The following is a 24,681-nucleotide window of genomic DNA, read 5'->3' on the forward strand; positions in this document are numbered from 1 at the left end:
TCATCTAACCTTGCCCAAACTGAGAAACGTGACCATAAGCCACGTGACTGGAAGGATAAATTTTAAAATACGTGTGCGAGTGTATGTATACGTATACGCACACACACAGAGACACACATCTACGCATTCCCACCCCAAAACTCTGCCTGGATTTCATCTTAATCTGCTCTGGATATAAGCTACTCTGAGTTGCATTTGGGTTTCCTTCAAGTAATTCTTTTATGGTTAAATGAGTCAACATCAACAGTATCACAGAACTGGGAGCCATGCAGCTACCCACTACAAGTTCAGCAAAGCAGAACACCTACACATGATGAAACACTGAAATAAACTGAGATGCACTATTGGGAGAAATATATTTAATGTAAATCTATATGAAGTGAGCATTTGATTAGTTACTTTATTATATAGTCTCACAAATGCACTGTAGAAACCACTCATCAAGGCTAATGCTTTAGAAACAGAGAACTTTAAGTTCTAAAAAATCTAAATGTTTCCTAAAAAAATCTTTCCTGTGCCTTTGTATCCAGTTGTTCTTTATTCACCAGGCACCACCTGTATAATACGAACATAATATTCTCTGTGAGTAAACGCAGTTTTCCTTTACAAACCCTTTTGCCTGTGGCTTGCCATAACTTTGACGAAGGGTTCCCAAGCTTTGGGATCAAAAGACCAGTGTCAACCTTCACCACTTCTTGTCAGCAGCTATGCCATATCATACTCTACCTATGCCACAGCCTACAGGGCAGGAATCACTGCCTTACACTGTACTTTCAGCTTTGTTTAGGAGATGGTTAAATAAACCCAATGAAAGATTTAATTGAACATGGCCTGCAGAAGCCTGAAAGATAAGCTACTGTCAGTTCTTTGTTAAGAAGCTAGAGACAAAACCAGAAACAGTAAGAGAGTAGGAAGAACAGTGAGCGTAGCACAGTAATTCCACAGTAAATTCTCTGTTTAACCGGTGTACTAGTTGAGCAGCATTTCCATTGCCCTCCTTTTAATGTCTTCAGTTTCTTTGATCTCCACAGCAACTGCCTAGCTCAGCAATTTTCAATGCACAAATCCCATAAGGGGTCAATGACTCTGAGACTGCCATGTACGGATCTTAAGAAAAGCAAACTCCCTGTCTGAAGCCTTAGCTCCTTTATAACTACAAGTTTTATGCCGAAGGTGCAAATGTTAAAGGGAGATGTGGAAACCTAAGGATCTGAGAAGTACCAGTCTGGATACTTTCTCCTAACCCTTAAAACACAAAATAAAACATCAAGAGCCACATGCTACAGTACTGCCTTAACACCCTCCGTATGCTTTATTCATTGTTCCACGTATACTTCAACCGCAAGGTTTTCACCTCCGTACTACCACCTAACCAGCATCAGAGGGACCAGGTTTGATGGTCCTAATGCTAATCCTAAACAATGCTACTAAAATCCCCAGGATTTTAACCTTTATCAGCAAGCCAATAACTTCAGACTACAGAGGAATTCAGCACAAAGTCCTCCACAGTGGACAGCCATTCAGTAAGAGCCCCGTTACTAGGACTGGACAGGGAAATGCACTGTTGTGAGTTGGACCCCCAGATCGCCAAAGCTCTGGTGACTCAGCATCTGGCTGACTGGTGGCTTTCCGACTTTCCACTCTTGTAAGAGATAGCAGGCACAAGAATTTTTAAATCTAAAGCAGTACAGATTCAGACACCTATGCCTTCCCCCCCCTCAGCATATGGCAAATAACTATAGTAAGTCAAAGTGATTTAGCGTGGCTAAAATATGAAGGGGAGAAAACTGAAGCCCACGCTTTGTCCGTGGGGTTACTACGAACTCAAGGGACTCCTCATGTTAGATCTGTCCCTGGGAACTCCAAGAAGCTCCCTCAGAACACCACCATCAGCCTGATACGTACATATACTGGGCAATGAGTTTATAACTGTTCCAACTTGACCATATTCCCTCAAATACTACATATCCTTCTGGTACAGTTTCAAATTTCCTACACTGCAATGAATACCATTAGAAAATTATTTTAAGGGGGTTTTTGAGTTTGGGAGGCTTCCCCCCCCCTTTTAGGGGAAAGATGGGAAGAAACCAAAGTACCCTCAAATTGAACCACAAACATCAAACTAAAAAGCACTAACAAGCCATTAACTAATTAGGAGTTCCTGACAGAAGATGCTTAAATTTCAATACAGCTGAAAAAATAAATAAAATGCTTTTGGAGAGAGAAATCGCTCGGTTAACCCCTTACCCAGCAACCTGCAAACTTCACACAATGTTTCTGCCCTGAAGACAGTCATGTGAGACACTTCAGGTGTGTTCCTCTCATTTCAGTGACATGAAAAAGACTTATAAAGCTGGAACTGTCCCAGTCTCCAGTCCTTAGCATTTCTCCAAGAAGGTCACACATACACACACACCACCACACCACCCCCAAAAGTCATTGGTATATGAGCCAAAGTATCAGCTGCAAAAAAATTAAAACCAAATTTTAGTACAAGTACTTGGCTCAACAAGAATTGTACAATTTTCTTTTTCACACATTTTGTTTCATTTTGGGAGAAAGCAGCAAAAATAACTTCACCCTTATTGGAAGTGAGTTTCTACAGCCAAATCTATTATCTTCTCTGGAGGAAAAAAAATAGTGCAGAGGGAGGGAGGGCAGACAAGTACTGCAACATGGTATTCAGGAAGAGCCTGTATTTTCATTCTGAGAAAAGCTTTTTTGTCATAGGTAAACCATTTCAAGGATTTTTTCCATTGTGTACTACTGATTTTGAAACTTCAAGAACAGCTGAAATGCTACTAAACTGGCAAACAGTTTGCTTTTCATCTGCCGAATACACACTCCACTTGAAAAACTAAAAAGTATTGTAAAAAGAAAAGCTGACGTAAAATAAGTATCAGGGAAGGGAAGAAACGAGTACCAGACATGCACAGTACAGCAACTGATGTTTAAAGTGAATTTGTGCTTATCCTCCCAATACCTTCATTACCCAGGAGGACATTGCTGGGACATGAGCAGTTCACCACAGCCCAAGTGTTCCCCTGACCTGCACCCTGCTTCCTTCTCTCACTGCAGCGATGGGTCCCTCATCGCCCCATGACCCTGCACCTCTACAGCTCCTCTCCTCCCGCTACCTCTACTTATTTCTTAGTCCTCACTCAACATTTCTGCGTTATACCCTTCCCTACCAGGCTTACTCATGGAACTTGTCTAAATCCTGAACTACCGCCTTCATGTTGGTAATCAGAAGCACCCTATTAAAATAAACACAACAAAACCCAACCACAAACCTGCCAGCCCACAGGGTGGCATCCCCTTCCCAGCTTTTGTTTACAGTCCTTTCACTTTATGACTCTTCCCAGCCTTGCATAACACTATCACTTTTGTTACACTTCGGACAATGTTTTGGGGGATTTTTGCTTGGGGGAGGATTGTTTTGTCTTTTAGTGGGTTTTTCTTTGTGATCTTTTCGTTTTCAATGACAATAAAACTCTATTTGCATGAGGGTTTGTAAGGCTCCTGTGTACCAGCCTTATCTCCTTGTAAATTGAGTCACCTGAAACTTTCTTGTTAATGATGAGATTCCTGGAGACCAAGAGAAGACTTTTACGTTTACTATTTTCTGTTGCTTTCAAATTCAGGGCCCTACAAGTAACATTTCCAATTAATACAGCTGTTTCCAGTTTATTCACAGATTAACAGTGTTTCAGATAAGTGAACTTCCAATGTTTATTCCTTGTCTAGAAGGCATTTCAAAAGCAAAGCAAAGTCACTGGCAGCAGACAGCATCTGGTGAAACACCCAAAATTAAGCTCAGCAAGAATGCTCAAAACCCAAACTGACAGGAGCTGCTTTAAGGCCTCTTAGAGAAAACCTGCAGAAAAGACGGCAGCTACACGAGCAAGCTTGATCTGCCTACAACACAACTGACAAAACCTGGTTTCCTACAGCTTTGTGTTGTTTGCCCCATAATCCCTAGCTCCTCTTGGACAGCCTTCCTGATAATCGCTGGACAAAAATAAAGCGGTGCTCTGGCAGACAGGCACTACCGCGGCACCGCCTGAGCTGCACTGCCAGGACCGAGACCCACCGCCAAGTTGAGCCTGCAGGAGCTGACTTTGGCCGGCTTGGTAGGACACATCCACTTGGGTGTACTTTACCCACCTCTCCCAGTTTTCTCAAAGCTTCCAGGATCATCATAATTTCTAAGAATAGAGAGAACAGCTCAACAGCATAATATGCATTTTCTCACAGAATAGTTTGCAGCAATGACTGCAAGAGAGAGATTGGTCCCACTGGGTATGTCCTGGTTAGGAGTATGAAAGAAAAAGGAAGGAAGTCCATATGTAACACACCTGGGACTAGCCTTTAAGAAAAAAAATCATCCCAGTAGGCAACTTTTGTTTTCAGTTCAAAAGCAGCCCAGTTACTCATGATGAGTATTTAAGCATTTTAGTATTTTGTTCTATTAATAGATCTGAAAAAAAAAAAACGTAAACCTCAAACAGGATTATGTGGGGAGTCTCAGCTTTCAGCAGCACTCACTGCGCAGCAGTGCTATATAGATAAAACTGCAAACTCCAGTGTTTTGCACGCCCCAGAAAATATAAGCACAAATTCTGCCTCTTTGGAAAAAAAACAAACCACCAACAAAACACACACACCCCCCTAAAAAGGATCTCTTTTTGAACAGTAAGAGAACTCAGTTGAAGACAGACCACCCAAACAGTTTTAATCATAAAGAACATCAAAAAGGACATACTTCAAGTGGAACTCATTAGTATTCATTTATGATAAAATCCATGACTCATTAAAATCTCTGAAGAGGGTTATTTTTCTCCTTGTTCATAACTGCTTCTGAACAGAGAATCATATATTATTTCCAAGTTTATTACCCTGCAACCAACTAATTCTTCTTCAGCCTATAATATCATGTATTTGTAACATAACACCGGAAGTAATTTTTAACATACGCTAAACTTAAACACTTTTTGTAGTATGTGACAGGTGCCTCTGTAAGTAGGTTGTACATATGCCTCTAATATGGATATCTGTAATACTTTTAGATTCATTGTATGGTCCATACCAACATTTCAGTTATCCTTTTGAATTTCAGTCTTTGAAGAGAGGGCCATAAAACCTGGTCTTAAACAAGACTCATTCAACTCTTAGGCACTAATTAAGATGACTGGAATTTAAACTCCCCAAAACATTTACAAGATTTCACAATGTGGACCAATAGGGAAGGAGAGCCCTAAGGCACACAGACTAGCTTTCTGAGTCGGTAGACCTACCAGCATTATAAACATGCTTTATCCCATTTAATTTTTAATATTTCGTTTTTACAAAATTAAGCACAAAAAGAAAATATCTACCCTTTGTTGAAAAGCTGACTTTATTAATTTCGATTTTTTAAAAAAACTGGTTACTTTGCTCCTCGTAGCTGAGGAGTATCGAATACCTCAGTTAGTGCTACGTTTTATTTTGGGAAACGCTTCAGCATTTTGCAACCTGGGAGCTGATGCACAAGGTGGATTAAAAGACTTGCTCAAGACCACAGAGGAAATCTTAACGGAGGCTGAGGGATGCACCTGGACCCGAGCTGCTGCCCAGAGCTTTGCTATCTACTTATCTAAAGTATTCAGGTTTATGAGTAAGTGGTCTGTAGCCTGGGAAGCCAAGCTGGTCAGGGTCACTCGAAGGCAAAGGAATCTGTGGCAATCTGTTCCGCTTGATTATCAGAGGGAAGTTTTAACCCAGGAGTTAGAAGAATATATATAAAAAGATGGAGGTGCAGGCTAAAGCTTTTCACCCATCTACTGGCCCAGACATGAAAAGCAGCAGCAGCAGCACAACACCGGGCACCGACCCCGCCGCCCTGCTGGGAGGCACCACCGCACGCACCCCGCGCCCCCGGGCCTGGCGGATCCGGAGGCCAGGAGCCCCACGGGAACTGCACGGGGACCCGGTGGAAGCGGGAACAGCGGCGGGGGAGGGAGGAGGCCCTGCCCGCCGCGCCCCCGCCCCGCGCCCCGCGCCCCGCCCAGACCGTTAGCCCCCCCCGCCCCGCCCCCACACCAGTCTCCTCCTCGCGCATGCGCGCCAGGGCCCGGCGGTACCACCGCCGCTCCCGCCGCGGGAACCAACCGCCGCCCGGCCCCGCTTCCCCCCCCACACACACCGCCGCGCCTCAGTGCGGCGCTCCCCGCCGCCCGCCCCCGGCCACCCTGCCGAGCCCCGCGCTTGCCTTCGCCCGCCGGCTTCTCCACAGCGGCGCTGCCGCCTCCAGCCCGCGCGGCACTGCGCAGCGCAGCTCGGCGCCCGGCGCGACTCCCACTGCCGCTGTTGAACAGTCCGCGCCCAGCTAAAGCGCAGCTCGGCGGGCGGGGCGGGGAGGGGCGGGACCTCGGCAGCCGCCCCGCCCCGGGGAGGAGCGCGGCCGCCCGCCATTGGCGAGGCGCTTGAGGCGGGGACGGCCCGCCTGCCGCGCGCGCCCCCGCGGGGTGCGTCCTTTCTCCCCGCCGGTGTGCTGAGGGGGGTCGTTGCCCTGAGGAGGGAGGTGAAGGCAGAACTCCCGGTGTGCATAAATAGTAATATAAAGAAAAACAAAAAAAAACCCCAAACAAACAAAAAACCCACCCCAAAATATTTTTTTACGAGGGGAAATAGCTGAAAAAAATTCAACAGCACCACCTTCCCTTTCTCAAAAACTCCCCCTCACAGCCCTGAGGTGAGTAGGAGCACAGAGGAAGTACCCTGGTTCTCCCTGGGCCTTTAGAAGTAATGCAGACAGCCATCAGAGTGCATAGAAATGCTTTATGATATTTATTTGAACAAAGTAAAGTAAGGCATTCTGGGTTACATGTAAACATAGAGATCAGACCCACATTCCCGCCTGCTACAGCAATGGCTGCCGGGCACCAGGCAGGTGTAGAGTCACAGTAGCAAAAGTTGCAAGTTCTGCTTTGACACACTAATATTTGTCAAGTGGAAATACAAATTCAAAGTTATAGTAACACTTTTGTTCATTTGTTAAGAACGTGGCTTCTCTGATGATTTGATTCTGAAAAGCAAGGGTTGGATTCCATATAATGCCATCAAGTCTAAAAGATTGAGCTACACAATGTTTCAGACACCAAAATTGCCTTTCACTATCAGAACTTTTGGAACCCAGAGAATTACTGTGTTGTCCAAGTATATTTAAATTGGAAGTTCATTAAATATTAGATATCCTGCATATGAGCACACTGTTGTTACTAACACTTTTTTAGAAATAGTGTCACTTCCTTGAAAGAATACAATCCACCATTTATTTTACTTACATTCTGTTGTCTGACTTTATGCCATATATTAATATAAAAGGATTCCAGAAGACTGTCCACAGTAGTGAGCATCTGCCCTACTTGTCACTGACAATGTCTCTAGCAATAAGCTCTTTCATTATTTCATTGGTACCACCATAGATTGGCTGAACACGGGCATCCACAAAAGCTCTGAGGGGGGAAAAACAACAAAACCAAAATTAAGATTAAAAACAACTCCTCAGAATAGACATATGATCAAAAGAAAAAGATAAAGTTTTATCTCTGAAGATCCCTCTTTTCAAAGTACATTATTCCCCTTTTTAATAAAGAGGTTCACATTTTCAAAGAGGTTTCAACTACCTAAAATATTTCACCTTTACAAGATACTGTGCCAAACCAGGAACTTGTTCAGTATTTCTTCCCTGTTTGTTTTTTTTACACTGTAAAGCCTCCACCATCCCCCCTAATTAAACAAAAATAAAATAAAGCTCTATAAAGCCAGACTCTTAACACTCACCCCTCCCATTCTTGTTCCCTCCTTTCCTCACATCACCTGAGCACTAACTCAACTCCAGACACCAAAGCCCCCATTCACCACATGCAGCCTGCAGAACAGCACACCTGCATGAATTGCAAGACCCAGGTGCCTCCTTGTTGTGAAAAAAACAACTCCTGCAGAGCCAAACTGATAGTTATCATGGTAATTTGCTCTAATGCCCTGGGCCTGTCTGGTCCTGTCAAGAGGACTGCTAACGGTGCTCTCAGTTCTTTCTTTGAGGTGGGACTCAAAACACTTTGGGAGGAAAATAAAGTGCCAACTGGTTTCACATCAGCTGGCTACAGCTTCTACTGACACCAGCTCCAGTTCCATTTGGGCCAGCAGCCGAAAAGCTGCACACAGCCAAACCATTTCCATCTCTGTGCTGGAACGTGCAGCACATGCACAGTTAATGACAGCATAGAGGACGATGACAGTGTGCTTTTCCATCTTAATTCTGCTTCATTATACAGAGCAGCCCAGCAGCAATGTGGCATTCTCTGGAAACATGCATGTTGCTGAACCACAGGAATAATAAAACCCTGTATGGACAACTACTGCACACACAGATAAGCAGGGGTTCAAGGACACCCTGAACAGGGCTTGCTGGCCTTCCTAAGTAGTAAGATAGGGTGCAGAACACTCAAAGAATTGCACTTCTTAAAAACACGCAGGAAAAAGTTATTTTAAAGCAACATTTCATACCCAATGTATTTAGAATAAAGAAATCTAAACCTTGTCAGTTAAAAAAATTAGTTGATGTTATCTACTTATAACTGCACAGCAGTCCTGTTTTTGCTATTTCTACTATCAGATTACCCCCTTTAAAAAATAAACAGAACAACCAACAAAAAAACCCAAACATCACCAAACACCAAAAGCTCTACTTATATTAGGTTGGTAAATGGCATGTGCATGAGAGGAAACAAATCTTCACAAATAATACACAAGGAAATAAGAAGACTCCGTAAGTGTCCCTAAATTCATAAAATAAGCAAAAAATTTGGAATGGTTAATTCCTCTTTACATATAAATCTCTTAGCTTTTTCATTTTAAAAGGTGTAAAAAGCTGGATGTAGCCAGTCATGCTGTTGATTAGGCTATTTGTTATTTTGTGGTATTACAAAAGATTTAGGTTGACCAACACCTTTTCTTTCCTTCATATATGTGCATTTAATTTCAGATAAAACATATAAACTAGCTCCCCTTATTTTTACATTGCTTCTCTAGTTTTCCAATTAACATTTTCTTCTAGAAAAGCAACTTCTATTTCGGAAAAAGTAGATAAAAATTGCTCAACAGCTTACAAATTTGGAGAATCAAAAGAAAGCCTTCCTGAAGACATCTGTACAGTGGATTGCCTTTCAATAAACACGATGGAAAAAGGAACAGTAAATCAGTACTAACACAAAACAACTGACAAGTAGACGTAAAGGAAGTGCCTCATTTTACTTTGCTGGTAATCTTTCATCATTCAAGTCTGAAATGTTACACTTACTTTGCAATTGGATACTCCCACATGTACCCCCATCCTCCATGCAGTTGCACACACTGAGTAGCTATGCTGTTTTGGAGATCAGAAGACCTTAAATGGTCAAAAAGAAATTTGTCTTTTAGAAGGGTGTTATGCTGTGAAACATTACTGAAGATACAGATGAGTTAGCACAACAAAAATATAACCAAACTTTTTACTCTATGTAACTGATGTTAAATGATGGCCCTGGAAATACTTCATCTTATGAGGGACTTTTTTTTCTTCCTGCATGATTGATAAGAAATTAATACACTAAATTGAACAGTATTTAAGATGTGTTCTGCTTGAAGAGCTTTTGGAGATTGAAAGCTTTCAAAACAGACAAGGTTGTTTACCTTTCTCACAGGGCAAGAGATTTCTTTTGTACAGCAGGTTGATATAGTCTCTTTTCTTCTCAAATCCCCCAGCTGTGTCATAAAAATTAACAGCATCCCAGACTTCCCCCCGTGCTAGCAACACACCAGGATGCTCTTTGGATATAACCATCACCTGGGGATAATTTATTTTCTTCAGTAGATTTTATAGTTTTCAATTCTAAGAAATACTGCAATTCTTAAACAGGATTGCCCGCTGCAAAATATTCAATTATTTCATGATCTTAAAAAAGCATTTTGTTTTGTGAAACTTCCCTCTAGAACATGACAGGTAACACGTCATTTACAGTTGATGTCTCAGCTTTTGGAAAGCTACATACTTGATGTCATTTCAAGCACTTGATGAAAATTAGATGAAAGAACCTGCAGGATTTTAACTGTGCTGGAAGTTCAAGCTGAAGTTGGGAGACAGGAAAGCCACCTTCAAAACGTACAACTTTCAGAGTGGCAACAGAGGTAAAGAAAATGACATTTCAAGTCAATTGCTTCTCATGGAATATTGTAAGCATCCTTTTCTCCAACTACACCCTGGCCCTTTCCAGTTAAATCCTTACAGTTTATCATACCAACTTTAAATCTGCATCAGCAAGTTACTACAACTGGCTTTCCTAAATATATCTGCAGATTAATTTAGCTACATAATACAACCTGTCACCACAGAAATAAGACCTACAGACCTTTTACCAGATAGCAGAAAAAAGATGCACAAACTGAGTTTTTAAAGTTCTTCAAAGCTCAAGTCAAGTAACTGACTGTATAAAAGGTTTGAAGCAAAATTCACTGGAGATAGCCTCCTGAAACAGTAGGGAATAAAACAATTGAACACTCAATCATTTTCTAGGCGATATAAGAGAGTTCTATGGAACTAAGCCACAGGGACTCCATTTGGGAAAGGTGAAATCCACAAAGTGCTGCTCTAGCATTTCAGAGTGTGGGGGTGTTTCAAATGCCTCGCTCTGGGAAATTTATTGAGGAAGTAAGTCTACATCTGAGCTGGCACTACTAGTTGTTCCGTCCTCCTCAAAAGAGAATGCCTCTGCTTATGTACCTGGTACTTCTAGGTAATCAGTGCCAGGAATGGCGCTCAATCAAAATCCCTCCTTTCATTGCAAATATTCTCTGGGTCCCCAAACCAAATCCCAAAGAATCTCTGGATTCCTTTGGTATGCTCTGCTTGTTCCCCTCTATATTTAATTTTAAAAGTCTAGAATCTGCAAACCTGTGCATCTTCCATAAAATTATTTGTTCATGCCTGGTGTGCTTTTTTTCCTCACGTCTTTACAAGGGAAATAAAACCACAAATGTATGTGCCACTATCTTGGACGCTTCTACTCATCCAGCTTTCTCTGGTTAAACCTAAGTTAACAGATAACACCACCAAGCATGGGGAGAGGGAGGAGGAGTTCTGGCCAATAAAGGAAAGCACTGTTTACTCTCAGTTACAGCAATAGCTGTAGCCAACTATTTCTTCCCCAAACCAGATAGCTTCAAAACCCGGCTGGACCAAACAGCTACTGCTAAGTAACATTAACGAAAGTATCATATGAGCATCGTACGAGCTTCAAATAAACCTGTGTTTTTAAAAAAAGCCAAACACCCCCATTAAAAAAAAAAAAAACCACACAAAAACCAAAACCACAGTCAAAACCAATTTGCTACAGTAAAACGTAAATGTTTCTCTAAATACCAATGAAGTACTCACTTTTACTTGAAGCTAAAGCTGAGTCCTGATCTTGTTTATTATTTGTAGCCTATTTTAAAAGCACGCTGTTATTTTGAAATTGTGTGAATAGTGGTCTCTTTTAGAAGCTAACAATGTTATTAATCAGACAGTAATTTTATCTTTTCATTAGATCTAAACAGTCCAGTGTTTTTATCATTAGGCTCCTGTCAAGATCATGCAAGTAACACTTCCAAATTACTTCAACCACATACCAATACTTTGCCATAGAAGCTGTGGAGGAGTCCAGACGTTTATCTGCATGCAGCTGCAAACAGTTGTCCATAAAAGCTCGGCCCACACAAATCTGCGTTTTCATTTCTGCCAGCTTGTGCTGTACCGTCTTATTTTGGAAGTGGAGAGAGGAGGCAGAGGAAAGAAAGAGCAGTTTTTAAGTGATATTTGGAGTTGGAGTGTTTCTAAAAGGATTTATTTTAGAAAGACATCAGAAGACAACTTACTTTCCATATGATTATATCTTTACCAGTCTTATTACAGAAAAATACTACCCTTTATGCCTCAAACCAACTCCAAACATTACCTTAAGAGAAAAAAAACCCAAGAGCCTGAAAACATAGATTCCTCGATAGCGCAGAGTAGGTGGCACTAGCTGCTTTGTCACTCTCAGCTCCCCCTTGTGGGGGAACGTCCCTGCACTCTGTAGACCACTGATTTCCCCACTTATTAATTACATTTCACCATCTATTGGATGCATTTCCTATGTATTCAGTTCTTCAGAGCTTTAGTGATATGCAGAGACACAAGCAATACTAAAGGAAATAGTATCCTGACTATCAGAAAGGTTTCCACAACTTGAGGTCTGTTGCTTTGGAAAAGTTTCTAGATAGGAGAGGTAAAATCCATTGCTAAGGTTATATAAAACCATACGAGGCAAGCATTCGACAGTCGTCTTGTAATCCTGGTAGGGAGGGGATAAAAAACACCACCCAGAAACAGAAGTTTCTTCTGACCTTGCAATTCTAAAATTGTATATACAAAGTCTTCTTGCTTCTCTTGACAATAAATATAATTGACCAGTCTACTATTATTACGAAGAAAAGATTTGATTTCAAACACAGTACTGTGACATGACTAAATGAATTGGGTACAACGGAGCTCTAATTAGAAAGGATTTTTGACTATATGCACTTTCTAGTCATCAGCAACAAAAAGGAAACTGAAAAGGTACGCAAGAATGGATTATTTTGGCAAAAATAATACACTAGAAGTTTATTGGCCACCTGGTGACTGGCAGTGGGTTAGCCTAAAAGATTATCTTGGTGGTCTCTGCACAGTGAGCTACTACAGTTAGGAAGCATCCCTTACCTATGTGAAAAAAAGGTAAAATGTATTTGTTCTGTTAAAGCCGCACACTGCACATACTAAATCCCATCTGGAATTATGGGCTTCTGAATCTTAACTTTAAAAACAGATGAAGAACACAATTTCCTGAAAGATGCCTAGCATTCCAGCCTCTAAAGAGCCCAATTCTGCTGCTATTCACAACAACTAAAGATTTGATTTTGACAAAGGCAGTCTCAGGACTCTGAAATGAATTTTTTTTTTAATTATTTCAAAAGTATATACAAAAAAAGGTGGCCACCATCCTTTAACCCATATGAGTCACTTCTATCCCATAAACCAAACATGCATGAGCTTGGTCTGCTTCAGCCCTAACAGCTAATGTGGTTTTCAGGAAAACTGTAACATCGCAATACTGCGGAAAGCAACAGTTGTTTTACAGCTGCAGCTGAAGAGTGCAGGCATAAACGTCTCAAAACACGATTAACTACCACTGCTAGGAGTGAGGTATGCTCACAGAGAATGACCCAATGGTTTTATATGCAGTTCACTTAAATACCCAGCTAGCTGGCAGCTGAGGAATTCATTACAATACCCATAAAGCTGAACACAAACACCTCTGCACGCATTCAGGCAGCAAGGTCACTGCCTGGGAGCCCCCACTAGCATCAGCCCCAAAGTTCATTTCTTTGCAATGCATCATGTGCAGAGGAACATGGTACATGCACTAAGCTCTTCTGCAGCCTGTAGGATTCTGATTTAGAGAAGCTGATGCTTTTCAGATTCAGAAATACATGCAGGTGGAACAGACCTTGTAATTAGGACCTCTGACAGTAAAATGCAAGCCTAAGAGCAACAAGATAATTTTTCTTCATCAGCAGCAAAAAGCCAGTATAGTTTCTCCCTGCATATCTCACTTCCAAAAGGAGCACTGCTGGGAAGTATCCAACTGAATCATAAAGCAGATAGAGTAAGGCTTTTGTGGTGTTGGGTGTTTATTATTTTTGTTTTTCAAAAATGAACGACAGGCATGGAGGCAAACAGCAGCCACAGTCCAACAGTGAAACCTGTGCAAACAGTCCTTTCATTTGCTGTTCATTTGCTAGCTATTTGACATACACAGATGTAAAGCCAATGCACAGTGGAATCTCTATACAAGTCTCTCAGTTCACACTCACCTGCAAGTGTGCAATTGTCTTCCCAAAAGCTTTTCTTTGCTTCACATAATTCCTTGTTTCTTCAAACATGAATTCACAACTAGCAAGAGCCATATCAGCAATTAGCAGTCTTTCCTTTTGAAACACAAATTACGGAATCCAGTTGAATTAGTCCTACATTTATCCATATCAGATGCACAATTGGGACACAGATGTTCAGTGTTGTTCATTGAGGGGGGCAGAAGTCACACTATCAAACCTGACACACTGCATTACTGAAATGAGTGGGGCAAATGCCTTGCTGCCTAAAGCTCATTCTTAAGTCTCCTCCAGGGTAACATTCTATGACAACTGACTCAAAAAATAGCTACGGATCAACCAGGGGACTCTTACTGAGTGAAAAATTCACATTAATTTCCATTTCATTTATTGCTTTTCACTGCTCAGTTTAAACAACAACTGTATTTCACAGTTTCAGTAGGACATCTCTGGAAAAACGAAATCCACAAAAAAATATGGCTTTTTTTCCTTCCTCATAGCATGCTGAAAACCAAAAACTAAGTATAGAGCAATTATTTTGAGCACCATTGAAACCATCTGATGCATCATATTGAACCTGTTCATGAGTGCATCTATTTCTTTAAAGCAGCAAAAGCTTTCCTTTGATCAGGTTTCATATTTACTCACAGTATAAAATTAAATAAACATGATCCCTACCAGATGAGGCAAACGCATAGTTTTGACAAAGCACAGCCACCTTTTGAAAAGCCACATTGCCTCTTTGTCCTCATAAATAATTGCAAAACTTCGTGAAGTCATAACTGTTATTTCCACTAGCATGGTATTTTGGCAACTAAACAATTACTTTACTTTGCTATATGGACAAAGAGTTCCTTATACCTTCAATATGCTTCTACTGTTAGAAGATCTAGAACAACAAGTGCTTGCTTGTTTCTTCAAAGAGAATGCCAAATGCAGAGACCTCCAATCTATATTTAGCTTACTAAACAAAGTGGTTCCATGCTAAAGTATACAAGAAAACTATGGTATGTTCTTTTAAACACACTACCCTAATCTCAGTTTCTTCAATAGCAGAGTTGTTGATTAAGAGATCTGGCTTTGAGATGGTGGGATATCAACATTTTTGCCAATGCCCAAAGAATTGCACTTTTAGCACCAGGAACGGTGTACTTCAGTTAAAAAGCAGCAGTATCAACCCAATGTTGCCTGCAGACATCCAGATACTGACCAAAGTTGGCTCCCCCCCCAATACATAATCTCCAAGACTAAAGCAGATTCTTGCAATGATGAGAATTGTCTCTGTGTTCTTCCTACAGACAGAAAACACTCACGCTCCTCCTACCTGAGGGAGCTCTGCCATCAGGTAATAGAAGCCTTTGTTCTCTTCTCCAAGCAAGGCACTGGCTGGCAACCGCACATCTTCAAAAAACAGCTCTGCTGTGTCCTAAGAGGATTTTAAATGCAACAGTTTATAGCCTGACATTCTCATCTCCTCATATCACTTCTTTTGCCCCAGTTTTTTCTTGTTATTGTACACTTTAACTTGAAATCATAGAATCATTCAGGTTGAAAGGGTCCTCCAAAGGTTATCTAGTTCATCTCCTACTCAAAGCAACTCCAGCAAAGCAAGCCACTGAGGACCTTGTCCAGTTATGCTTTCCAAAGCCCAAAGACAAAGGCTCCACAACCTCTCTGGGCCCCTGTTCCAGTATGTGATCACTTTTATAGTTAATTATTTTTTCTCAATACCTACTTAGAATTTTCCTTAGTGTAACTTGTGTCCCTTGCCACTGTCCCTTTCACTGTGCTCCTCCAAGAAGAGTCTGGCTTAGCCTTCTCTACAGCCAATTATTGGGTAGCTAAAGGCACCAATAAGATCTTGTCCTTCCAGGCTTCTTCAGAGTGAAGAAATGCAGCTTCCTCAGCCTGTCCTGGCACATCACATGCTTCAGACTTCCATAGGCAAACTCAGCATACATACTTTGTGCTCTAAAGCCTAAAAACTAGAATAGCACCACAGTTCCATTTTATATTTATTTAGCTAATGCTAGGCATGGAGTGGTTTTAGGTTTCTTCTAAGTCTATTACGTGTTAGCGGATGTATGAGCTCACCTGAGCTTTCAGGCCAATTTTTTTCAGCTTGCGTCCTTTGATGAAACCTTTTGTTCCATTTTCCACCAGAAAAAGGCTGATCCCATGAGCAGGAGATCGGGCCTCACGGTTTGTAACCGCAACCACGATCACTACATCGCTCAACCAACCATTAGTGATGAATACCTGTAAAAAAATGCAACTTGGAATAAAGCAACGAGTTAGGTGGATAGAAGTTAGAAGAGATCATCTAGCAGCAGAAGAAAAAATGGCATTGAGACTTTCACAGGTGAACTGAAAGGCAAAGTTTAAGTGTCCAGAAGAATTTTAAGCTTTAAGCTTTCTGAATTAAGTGTTTTGGAACAAGGTCTATTAAAGTAGGAATTAGTTTGAGAAGTATTGTGTGGGACAGAAGTGTGAAGTTAAAGCATGCACAGATCTGTTTCTTTTGTCTATCCCATGATAAAGGAGGAATACGGTATCAAATGTAGATATGACATGAACACAGAGGTTCTCTTTTCTAGGAATTAAACTAGCAAGGTATAACATGCAAAACTATCAATGGCTTCTTGTCACAACTGTTCACCATAATCCTGTAAAATGATGCATGAACCTGCCAAAATGATCCAGCTTAACGCAAGCAAAAGAAATGAGCTGTCTGGTCTGCTTGGCTTCAACTGCACAGCATGAGCAAGTATCCCTTTGAACACCTGTACATACATATTTGCCTACACACATTCTCACCACTTGAAATTCTGCTAAGGACAAAAGTCTCTATCAGTACCACATTATCAGCAGCAGAACAAAAGAAGCAGGGAAGAAAGAAGATTAAAACATTTCATAGTTTTTAAAAAAAAAAAAAAAAACAAAAAACCAAACCTGTTGAACCCACACCTCCACTGAACACTTCATTTCTGCCTTCTTGTTTTTTTATTATGGCATGAAAAGAGGTTAACACTGCTGTCTTTGTAACAGCTTGACAACACACACGGATCATGTGATGCTGTTGAGTTTTTTTCTCCTAACATGACCAGCAGGCTCCTGAATAAAGACTCCAGCTTGCATTGTGGCAACTCAAGTTTTTGCTCAGGCCACAGAAGATTTCACAGGAGCAGTATATATATTTTGTTGTTTGACCTCAGTACTAAAAAACAACCCTGGTCCTGCTTATACTATGCAGGCCTTCCCCTCACCCTGCCTTTTCTTCCCAGTTTAAGGGAAAATAGGTCTTTTGATAGGGTTATTTAAAAGCTACAAAAAGAACCTACTCAAGCCCTTCCATGAATTGGTCTGTAGATTGCCAGCAACGGAAATATCCTAAGTCCTATAAAAAAAAAGAAACTGGGGCAAAAAAACCCAACCCAAAACCACAACATAACCCACCAAAAAAAAAAGTGAAAGGACTGGGGGGAGATACTAACAGTAGCATACATCCTTCACTGCTTAAATGCATTCAGTTCCCAAAGCCAATGAGCGGCATATGTCTGTTCACTTACCTTACTCCCATTAAGAATCCAATCACTTCCATCCTTTTTTGCATATGTTCGTATTCCCTGCAAGTCACTAAAACAAAATTCAAGAGGTCCTTCAAGAAACCATTCCAGAAGCTGCAATTTGTATCTTGAATTCTACCCAGTATAAATTAAGGTAGACTTTATACCGGCCAGGCACAGCCTCAGTGAAAATGCACGTGAGGATAACAAAACACAGTGAAAAGGCTGAGAGCATAACAGAAACCACAAGCATGCTGTAGCAAGGGATGATAAACTATGCAATTGTACAAGAGCATGAGGTCCCATTTTAATGTGGAAGGTGGTGTAATACAAGCACTGACATCAACAGGTCAGTATCCCCTTATGTCATCATTCTTTAGATGACAAACGTTAGACAAAATCACATCCTCTAAGCAGGCTCAACCCTGAGGAAGAGGCGCTGTAAAAAGCCACTGGCAACATCTACCACCTATAGGATCACAGAATGGTTTGGGTTGGAAGGGGCCTTAAAGATCATCTAGAAGCATGACACCAACAGGTTTTGCTCTTCACCTGTCCCTCTCTGTTTTGGATACTGGCCAGATCAGCTGTGTCTACTCCAAACATGTGTTGTCTGCCCTTCAGTAATGACGGGCAAGGACGGACATTCCTTTGTCTAAAAGGATTCAGAGGAAAGAAAATAAGGTGTTCTGTTCCACAACAAAACTTAATAGCAAAGTCAAGCCCTCTTTACCAAGGCATGTAATCTTCTCCTGACTGTGTTTCATATTAAAAGTATGTTCACATGACAACCAAGTTAGTAACTATAAAAGCAAATACAAAGCATATTTTCCCACAGTGGGAGGATACTGAAATGGATTCTGAGCTATAATGGATTCTGACAAAGCTGTAATAAAGTTTTTGAGGTGCTACCTGATCTAGGATACCATCTAGTCACTAAGATGACCATACAAACAGGAGGGTCAGGAATTTTCACTGATAATATTATGTGCTGTCTACTGATTTAAGTCCACTGTTTTAGTATTTAGCTTACCTGCCAGCCCCTGGTTCTGTCATGGCGATAGCTCCGATACACTTGCCTGCAACCATTTCAGGGATAAAGCGTTTAACCTGTTCTTCAGAGCCATAGTTTGCAATGTAGGGCATGACTATATCTGAATGAAGGCTGAATCCTGGGCCAGTACAGTTAACATACATTCTTGGGGGGAGGCCAAAAAAGAAAAGAAAGTTCAAACAGAAGTACTACTAAGATTTAAACATTCAACTTTGTACAGTTACAACAGACACAACAATGAAGAAAGCCCCACCACACAGATGTCTCGGACATGATCTGAGCTTGTGACACTTGTACCATTATTTATAGAATGTACTTTCACAGCCAAATGAGCGTACAACCTACCAGACTAAAATGCTTCCCCCAGTCATGAAGTCTTAACAATGGGGCACAATGACATTTGTTACTTAACCAATCATTGAGAATACTTAAAACAGGAAGGGTTACATATATCTGAACTATCCTTTCCGTGAGAAAGATAACACCATCTTCTGTATTCCAAAATGAGGACATCTTATGGAAAAACATAGTCTCTTGATAGTATCAATGAAATTGTTCCTGAAGCATCTAGTACTTACTGCTCCTCCCAGACCACGGCTGAAGAGAGAATATCCGCTCCAATGCCTCCATGTTTCTCAGCGATAGCAACACCCAGTAAACCCTGCTGTCCAGCCTTTTCCCAGAGCTCCTTGCTCACCTGGCCGTCGTCTTCCCATCTGCAAAACGAACACAAGAATGGAGTCACACATTGAATCTCACACATGCTGCTGTTTGTCATGGCTGCCACTTCACACTAGAGCACCTGCAGCTAGGTTTCACTGCATAGGAAGAGACTTTCGGTCTCCCTAGGTACATGGTATAGGGTACATAGAGAATTATCCCAGCGAAGAAGCAGTGGCTTAATAATAGGTTTTCTATTCTTCATGTCCACAGATGCTACTGGCATTACAGGGGTGCCAACTGTGTTACAAGTTTGAACTCCTGCTTCCAACATATAACCTGACATCTCTTTAAGCCTTGTTATGAAAGGCAGTGCTGCCTATTGGTCTGAGCACCAGACCAGGATTTAGGACATTTAGCCACAACCATCTGGATAATTACAAGCAGGTCTTTACCTTCCTGACATCCCCTCTTCCTCACATGCAAAACGGGTGTAACGCATCTGTACCTTATGTGAAAGATCTCAACTCTACCAGTGACAACTGCTTTGTAAGAACCAAGCATTACATATTACTAACTTTTACACAAAAATCAGTCCCTGTGCACTTATAACAAGTTAGTACTGTATCTTGGTAAATTACTGCTGTAAGGTGGTTTCAAGTTTGTAAGTAGACAGTTGAGGCTTACCTGCCGACAGCTTGCAGACTTCAACACCACAGGAATAACTTATTCTTGGAAAAAATAATGCCTCCTTATGGAGTTTGCCAACTCAACAGAAAGTTGGATGGCCATTAATGGCACAGCATAGCTTTTTTTTAACACTAATTTTAAAATTATACGGTAAACAGATTACATCAGAGACTCCCCTCTGACACACCTGTGTGCAGCAGAGCTATACCATAGCACTTTATCCAGTTACTCAAGTATCTTATCCTGCCCATTTAAGCTCATTCCCAGAGCTTTTGATCCTACACTGGAAATCTTAAACAAATCTCTCTCGTGACTGTCTTTGCTTTGCACCCCCCCTTCAGGGCCATTCCTGCTCCTCCACCTATCATGAAAGCTTCTCCTCCTCACAATAATCCAGAACTGCATTCACTGATGCCACACTTGCCTCTTCTCATCAGCCCAGACAATTAATACACTATGCCTGAAGGCTGTTTACTTGAAAGGTATGAGAACAGAATGGTTCATAGGTTGCTGAAGTGACGCAAGAACACAAGTCCAACTTGTTGCAGTCTCTCTTGGAAATAGTTGTGTCAGCAAGCTAGCAAACCAGATCGTCTGTAACCTCGAGCACGGCCAGTACTCGTTCACAAACCTGCACTAGATGTCATTCTAACAAAAGATGAGGGAAAACATCTGGTTTTGTGAACAGAATATGACTGTACAGTAGAAAAGCATACTGCTTTGAGGTCATGGTTTGAGAATAAAAAACCAGCTGGCAACAACCTTGATGTAAGCTGTTTCCATTGCCTCCTGCTGTTCATTTCTGCCCCAGAGCCATGACACCCACCCACTCAATTGTGCCACCTCAACTGTTTGTGGATACACACTGTGAGCTGCATCAGGAAACTCACCTAGCAGCGTGATTTAAGAATGAGCCCTTCACCATCCCTCAAGTTTTCGCAGAAATGTTTTTCAAGTGAAGTAAAAGTTGCTTAAGACACTACTGCAGGTTAATGCCTTCTGTTCAAAAAGATGTTCCGAGTTAATTTATTTTTTTCTCCAACTATAATGCATTTGGATATAACTAAAATAAGGGTGAAAACCACCCTCCAGCTCTAGTTCAATGAAAGTACAACACTTCTACTCTGTCCAGGGGACTGCACATATTTCCACAGAAGCAAAAAAGACAGAAATTTAAACAAAGGTATTTTGTGCAAGTTTCTTGGTAACACATAATCCAGCTTACCATCCTCTGTGTATTTTATTTACAAAATCTACTGCAATGTAACTAGACACAGTGTTAATGCTTTTTGGATGACGGCAGATAGCCAACAGCGTGGCAACTGAATTGTCTCTCTAACCCGCAGACATCAGTGTCAGAGTTAATACCTACAAGCAGGGATACTTTTGCCACAACTCTACAAGCTGCATTTGCCTGCTCATAGGCCTAAGACAAAGATGCCAGATTGGCTACACCAGAGCTCCAAGAATGCAATGCATTTTGATTACATGTGATTTTTTTTCAAGTATTATTTTCATAGGCTGATTTGTTTTAATTGAGTAAATTTGAAATACAAAGCTTGTAAATGAAAACAATTATCATGTTTATCCTGTCATTTTGGGGAAAAAATGCACATTATTTGGCAAACGAGGATAGTTAAAGGGTATCTTACGCTGCATGAAAAGGCAGCACTTCTTCCTGAAAGAACTTCCTGGCACTCTCCCTGAAGATATCATGATCTGACGAGAAGATTCTCCGAGTTCCTATATCAGTCAAACTTTTAGCAGAAGACGGTTCTGGGCGCTTTGTGCCATGCTGTTCAGTTTGCAGAGGACTAAAAAAGACAAGTGAAAGCATCTCTTAGGACACAGGCACCTCCATTTACACAATCCTTTTAAAAGAAGGGAAACACCTGTGTTGCTAAACATAGTTCACATCCCAAATCTAGTACATTGTTAGGTCCAAAGGATACACATGATAAATATAAAGACTTAACATGCACTGTACTTCACTGGGTTGTGAAAGGAGGTAAAGCAAGACTGGTTTGTCCTTAATGATTCAAATAAATTAAAACAATAATGCACGTACATAGGTAAGAGGATGAAGTTTCTGTTCATTAGAGAGGCTAAAAATCATCACTGCCTTCTCCCCCACCACACAACCACCAAATGGCAAATCAGCACAATTTAAACCGAGGAGATAACTTTCTGAACAAGTAATCTTTTTGTGTGGGTTTTGTTCATTCCGTACATGGCCCCAAAAGCCCCAATATTGCAAATCCATGACACTGGAAGTTCACATACTCGAAAGGGAGTACAACATGGATTTGCATGCTCTGAGGGCATTATCACATACATCTGCATAGTTCTAACCTTGAAAATAATACTTTCTAATTTAGTATTTTTCTTGTACCAGAAGCCTAATCCTTCCAAAACTCTGATAAAAACATATGTAAAAATAAAATACTTCATTAACAAAGAATAAAAACTGAAAGAGTGGTAAATGTCAGTAGTTGAAATCACACAAGGGAAGTATAATTACAAAATTACATGGAAGAGTTTAAAACTTTTGTAGGGGTTTAGAATGTCAAGGGTGACTGACTACTTTAGGGCTTATATTTATGCATTGGGTTCTTTAACTTGCTTTTATTGTATTGCCCCAAAACATCAGAAATCATAAATACAGAGCTGAGCTATATTAAATGGAAAAGGCATTCACTGTTCCTTCCCCATACTATTCTGAACTTCTCAATTCCTCAGCACCAGCTTCCCAGCACAGTAATTGGGCATTATCGCACAGAGCTTAGCTGACCTAAGCGTACACTTTACTCCATTACCAAGACAATGGTCTTTATTTACTGCCACAAGAAGTTATTCACATTCTTCCTGGTGCAAAGGATTAAATGCCCCTGTAATACAGATTCTGTTTACTTCTAGTGATATTTGGAAGAGATGGGCTACTGCAACTTGCTTGTTCAACATTTTGTACTGTCAAACACAGGCTTCCCATGCTAGGCACACAATGTCTCTCCCAGAAGTTCCACCTTATTTTAAAGCTGTTGAAGATGATATTGAGCTCTATTTAAGACCACCCTTTTGTTTAATGGGTGGGCTCACAGCCCACATGGCACAGAGGGAAGGGTCGGGCTACTCCTTTACGCCTGCTAGAGCCCTGGGAGACACAACTCTAAGGTCAGAGGAGGCATGAGCACACTCCTGCATTTCTGCTCCCTGAAAACCCCCTTTCCCAAGCCCAAGCGCCCCACTGCCATGCTCCCACGGGTCACCGGGGTGCTCAGGCAAGGATGTGTCCAGCTCATCACCTGCTGCCACTGCAGGACTCCGTGTCCCCCGAGCGCAGGCGGGAAGTGGAGCAAAGGTCAGCCCCGTCACAGGGACGTGCGAGGCTCCCAGACCTGCCGGGCACTGGGGGCCACCAGACCTGCCGGGCACTGGGGGCCACCAGACCTGCCGGGCACTGGGGGCCACCAGACCTGCCGGGCACTGGGGGCCACCAGACCTGCCGGGCACTGGGGGCCACCAGACCTGCCGGGCACTGGGGGCCACCAGACCTGCCGGGCACAGGCTGCAGCCCCGAGCACTCAGAGGGCTCCCAGACCTGCGGAGCACCGGCCGCTCACCAAGACCCCAGCCACCTCCTGCAGTGGGGCCACTGGCACACACACACCCACCCACAGATATACACACATACGCCTGTACCTATAGCCTTCCCGCCACATATATACACAGCACACATTCATACCCCTCCAAATATACGCATAGGAGCACGCACCCACCACGTATGCATATATATTCATAAATGCGTGGGCATATAGCACCTGCCACCCCGTGAAAACCTACACACCCACGCAGATGGGCAAATACATACACCCTCTCCAGACGCGCCCAAGCGCGGGGACGCCCTCCCACCCTCACGGTGCGCCCCAGCGGGACCGCCAAACACAGGCGCCCGGGTGCCCCCTCGCCCGGCCCGGCGCACACCCACCTCCCCGCCCCGGCGATGCCCGCCGAGGGCGACCCCGCGCCCCGCTAACCTGGCCCGGGCAGAGAAGGGCCGGGGCCCGGCGGCCCGCAACCAGCCGCGCAGAGGTAGCAGCCGCGCCGCCATCTTACGCCGCGGGGCGGGTCAGGGCGGGAGGAGCAGCATTGCACCGTACCGCCGTTAAACCCGCGGCAGGGGGAGGGCGCTGTGCTCCTTGCCCCATCGCAGTGACCCATTCTAAGGCTGGGTGATGTTTATTTGTTTTTCTCGTTTTCTTTCCAGGTCGTTTAGCGGCAATTCCTCAGTTCCGTCAGCGTCGCTCCTTTTCCCCCATTTTGTGGCGAGTGGAAGGATTTCTGCTGTCCAGGGCTTCCCGCAACGCGCACCCCTGTAGTCATCCCTGTTCCCGCCTTCCTCCAGCTGTAAACCCCGCCTGACACACCCGGACTTACAATGGGGAAGGCAGCGCCGGGCCCAGCAGCACCCGTGAGGGTCCATTTTGGCGGCAGGATGGGCCCCCACGGCCTCTTGATGTCGATAGGTTTTAATTTGCAGAACCTGCGCGCCAGACTCTTTTAGCACTCTTTGGTTTTTTTTTTTTCCTTTTTTTTCTCTTTTTTTTTAAGGGGCCTGCTTTCTTTAAGAAGGTGTTTTATGATTATTATGTGCAGGGCATTTCCAAAGGGTGGAGAGAGCGTTACTTTCAAGAAGAGAAAACCACTGGAGGTGGAGGGAGGGACTAAGATTTAACAGTCTGC

General features: G+C 42.5%; 2 protein-coding genes across 7 annotated transcripts in view; both read right to left on the reverse strand.

Moving 5' to 3' along the window:
• KANSL1L (KAT8 regulatory NSL complex subunit 1 like) overlaps nucleotides 1-6,468 on the reverse strand; it is a 67,619-nt gene extending 61,151 nt beyond the window's left edge. For 5 of the 6 annotated variants that reach the window (XR_010373061.1, XR_010373063.1, XR_010373060.1 and 2 more), the window contains exon 1: nucleotides 6,251-6,468. Coding sequence is in view for 2 of the 6 variants with exons in the window: in XM_064452087.1 (XP_064308157.1) it covers nucleotides 6,251-6,453 (203 nt within the window). In the remaining 4 variants the exon portion in view is untranslated. The remainder of the gene's footprint in view (nucleotides 1-6,250) is intronic. The other variant, XR_010373062.1, reaches the window with a different exon arrangement.
• A 337-nt stretch (nucleotides 6,469-6,805) lies between these two features.
• On the reverse strand, nucleotides 6,806-24,131 carry ACADL (acyl-CoA dehydrogenase long chain). The gene is made up of 11 exons (XM_064452093.1): nucleotides 23,976-24,131; nucleotides 21,594-21,755; nucleotides 19,170-19,307; nucleotides 18,571-18,735; nucleotides 17,541-17,607; nucleotides 16,066-16,230; nucleotides 15,296-15,397; nucleotides 13,954-14,067; nucleotides 11,689-11,816; nucleotides 9,344-9,430; nucleotides 6,806-7,496 (listed from the first exon to the last, which is right to left on the reverse strand). Exons 1-11 carry the CDS (start codon nucleotides 24,047-24,049, stop codon nucleotides 7,403-7,405), a joined length of 1,296 nt encoding a protein of 431 aa, XP_064308163.1. The 5' UTR covers nucleotides 24,050-24,131; the 3' UTR covers nucleotides 6,806-7,402.
• Nucleotides 24,132-24,681: the final 550 nt, after the last annotated feature.

The sequence above is a fragment of the Phalacrocorax carbo genome, chromosome 5 (assembly GCF_963921805.1).
Source record: "Phalacrocorax carbo chromosome 5, bPhaCar2.1, whole genome shotgun sequence".
Taxonomy (NCBI): domain Eukaryota; kingdom Metazoa; phylum Chordata; class Aves; order Suliformes; family Phalacrocoracidae; genus Phalacrocorax; species Phalacrocorax carbo.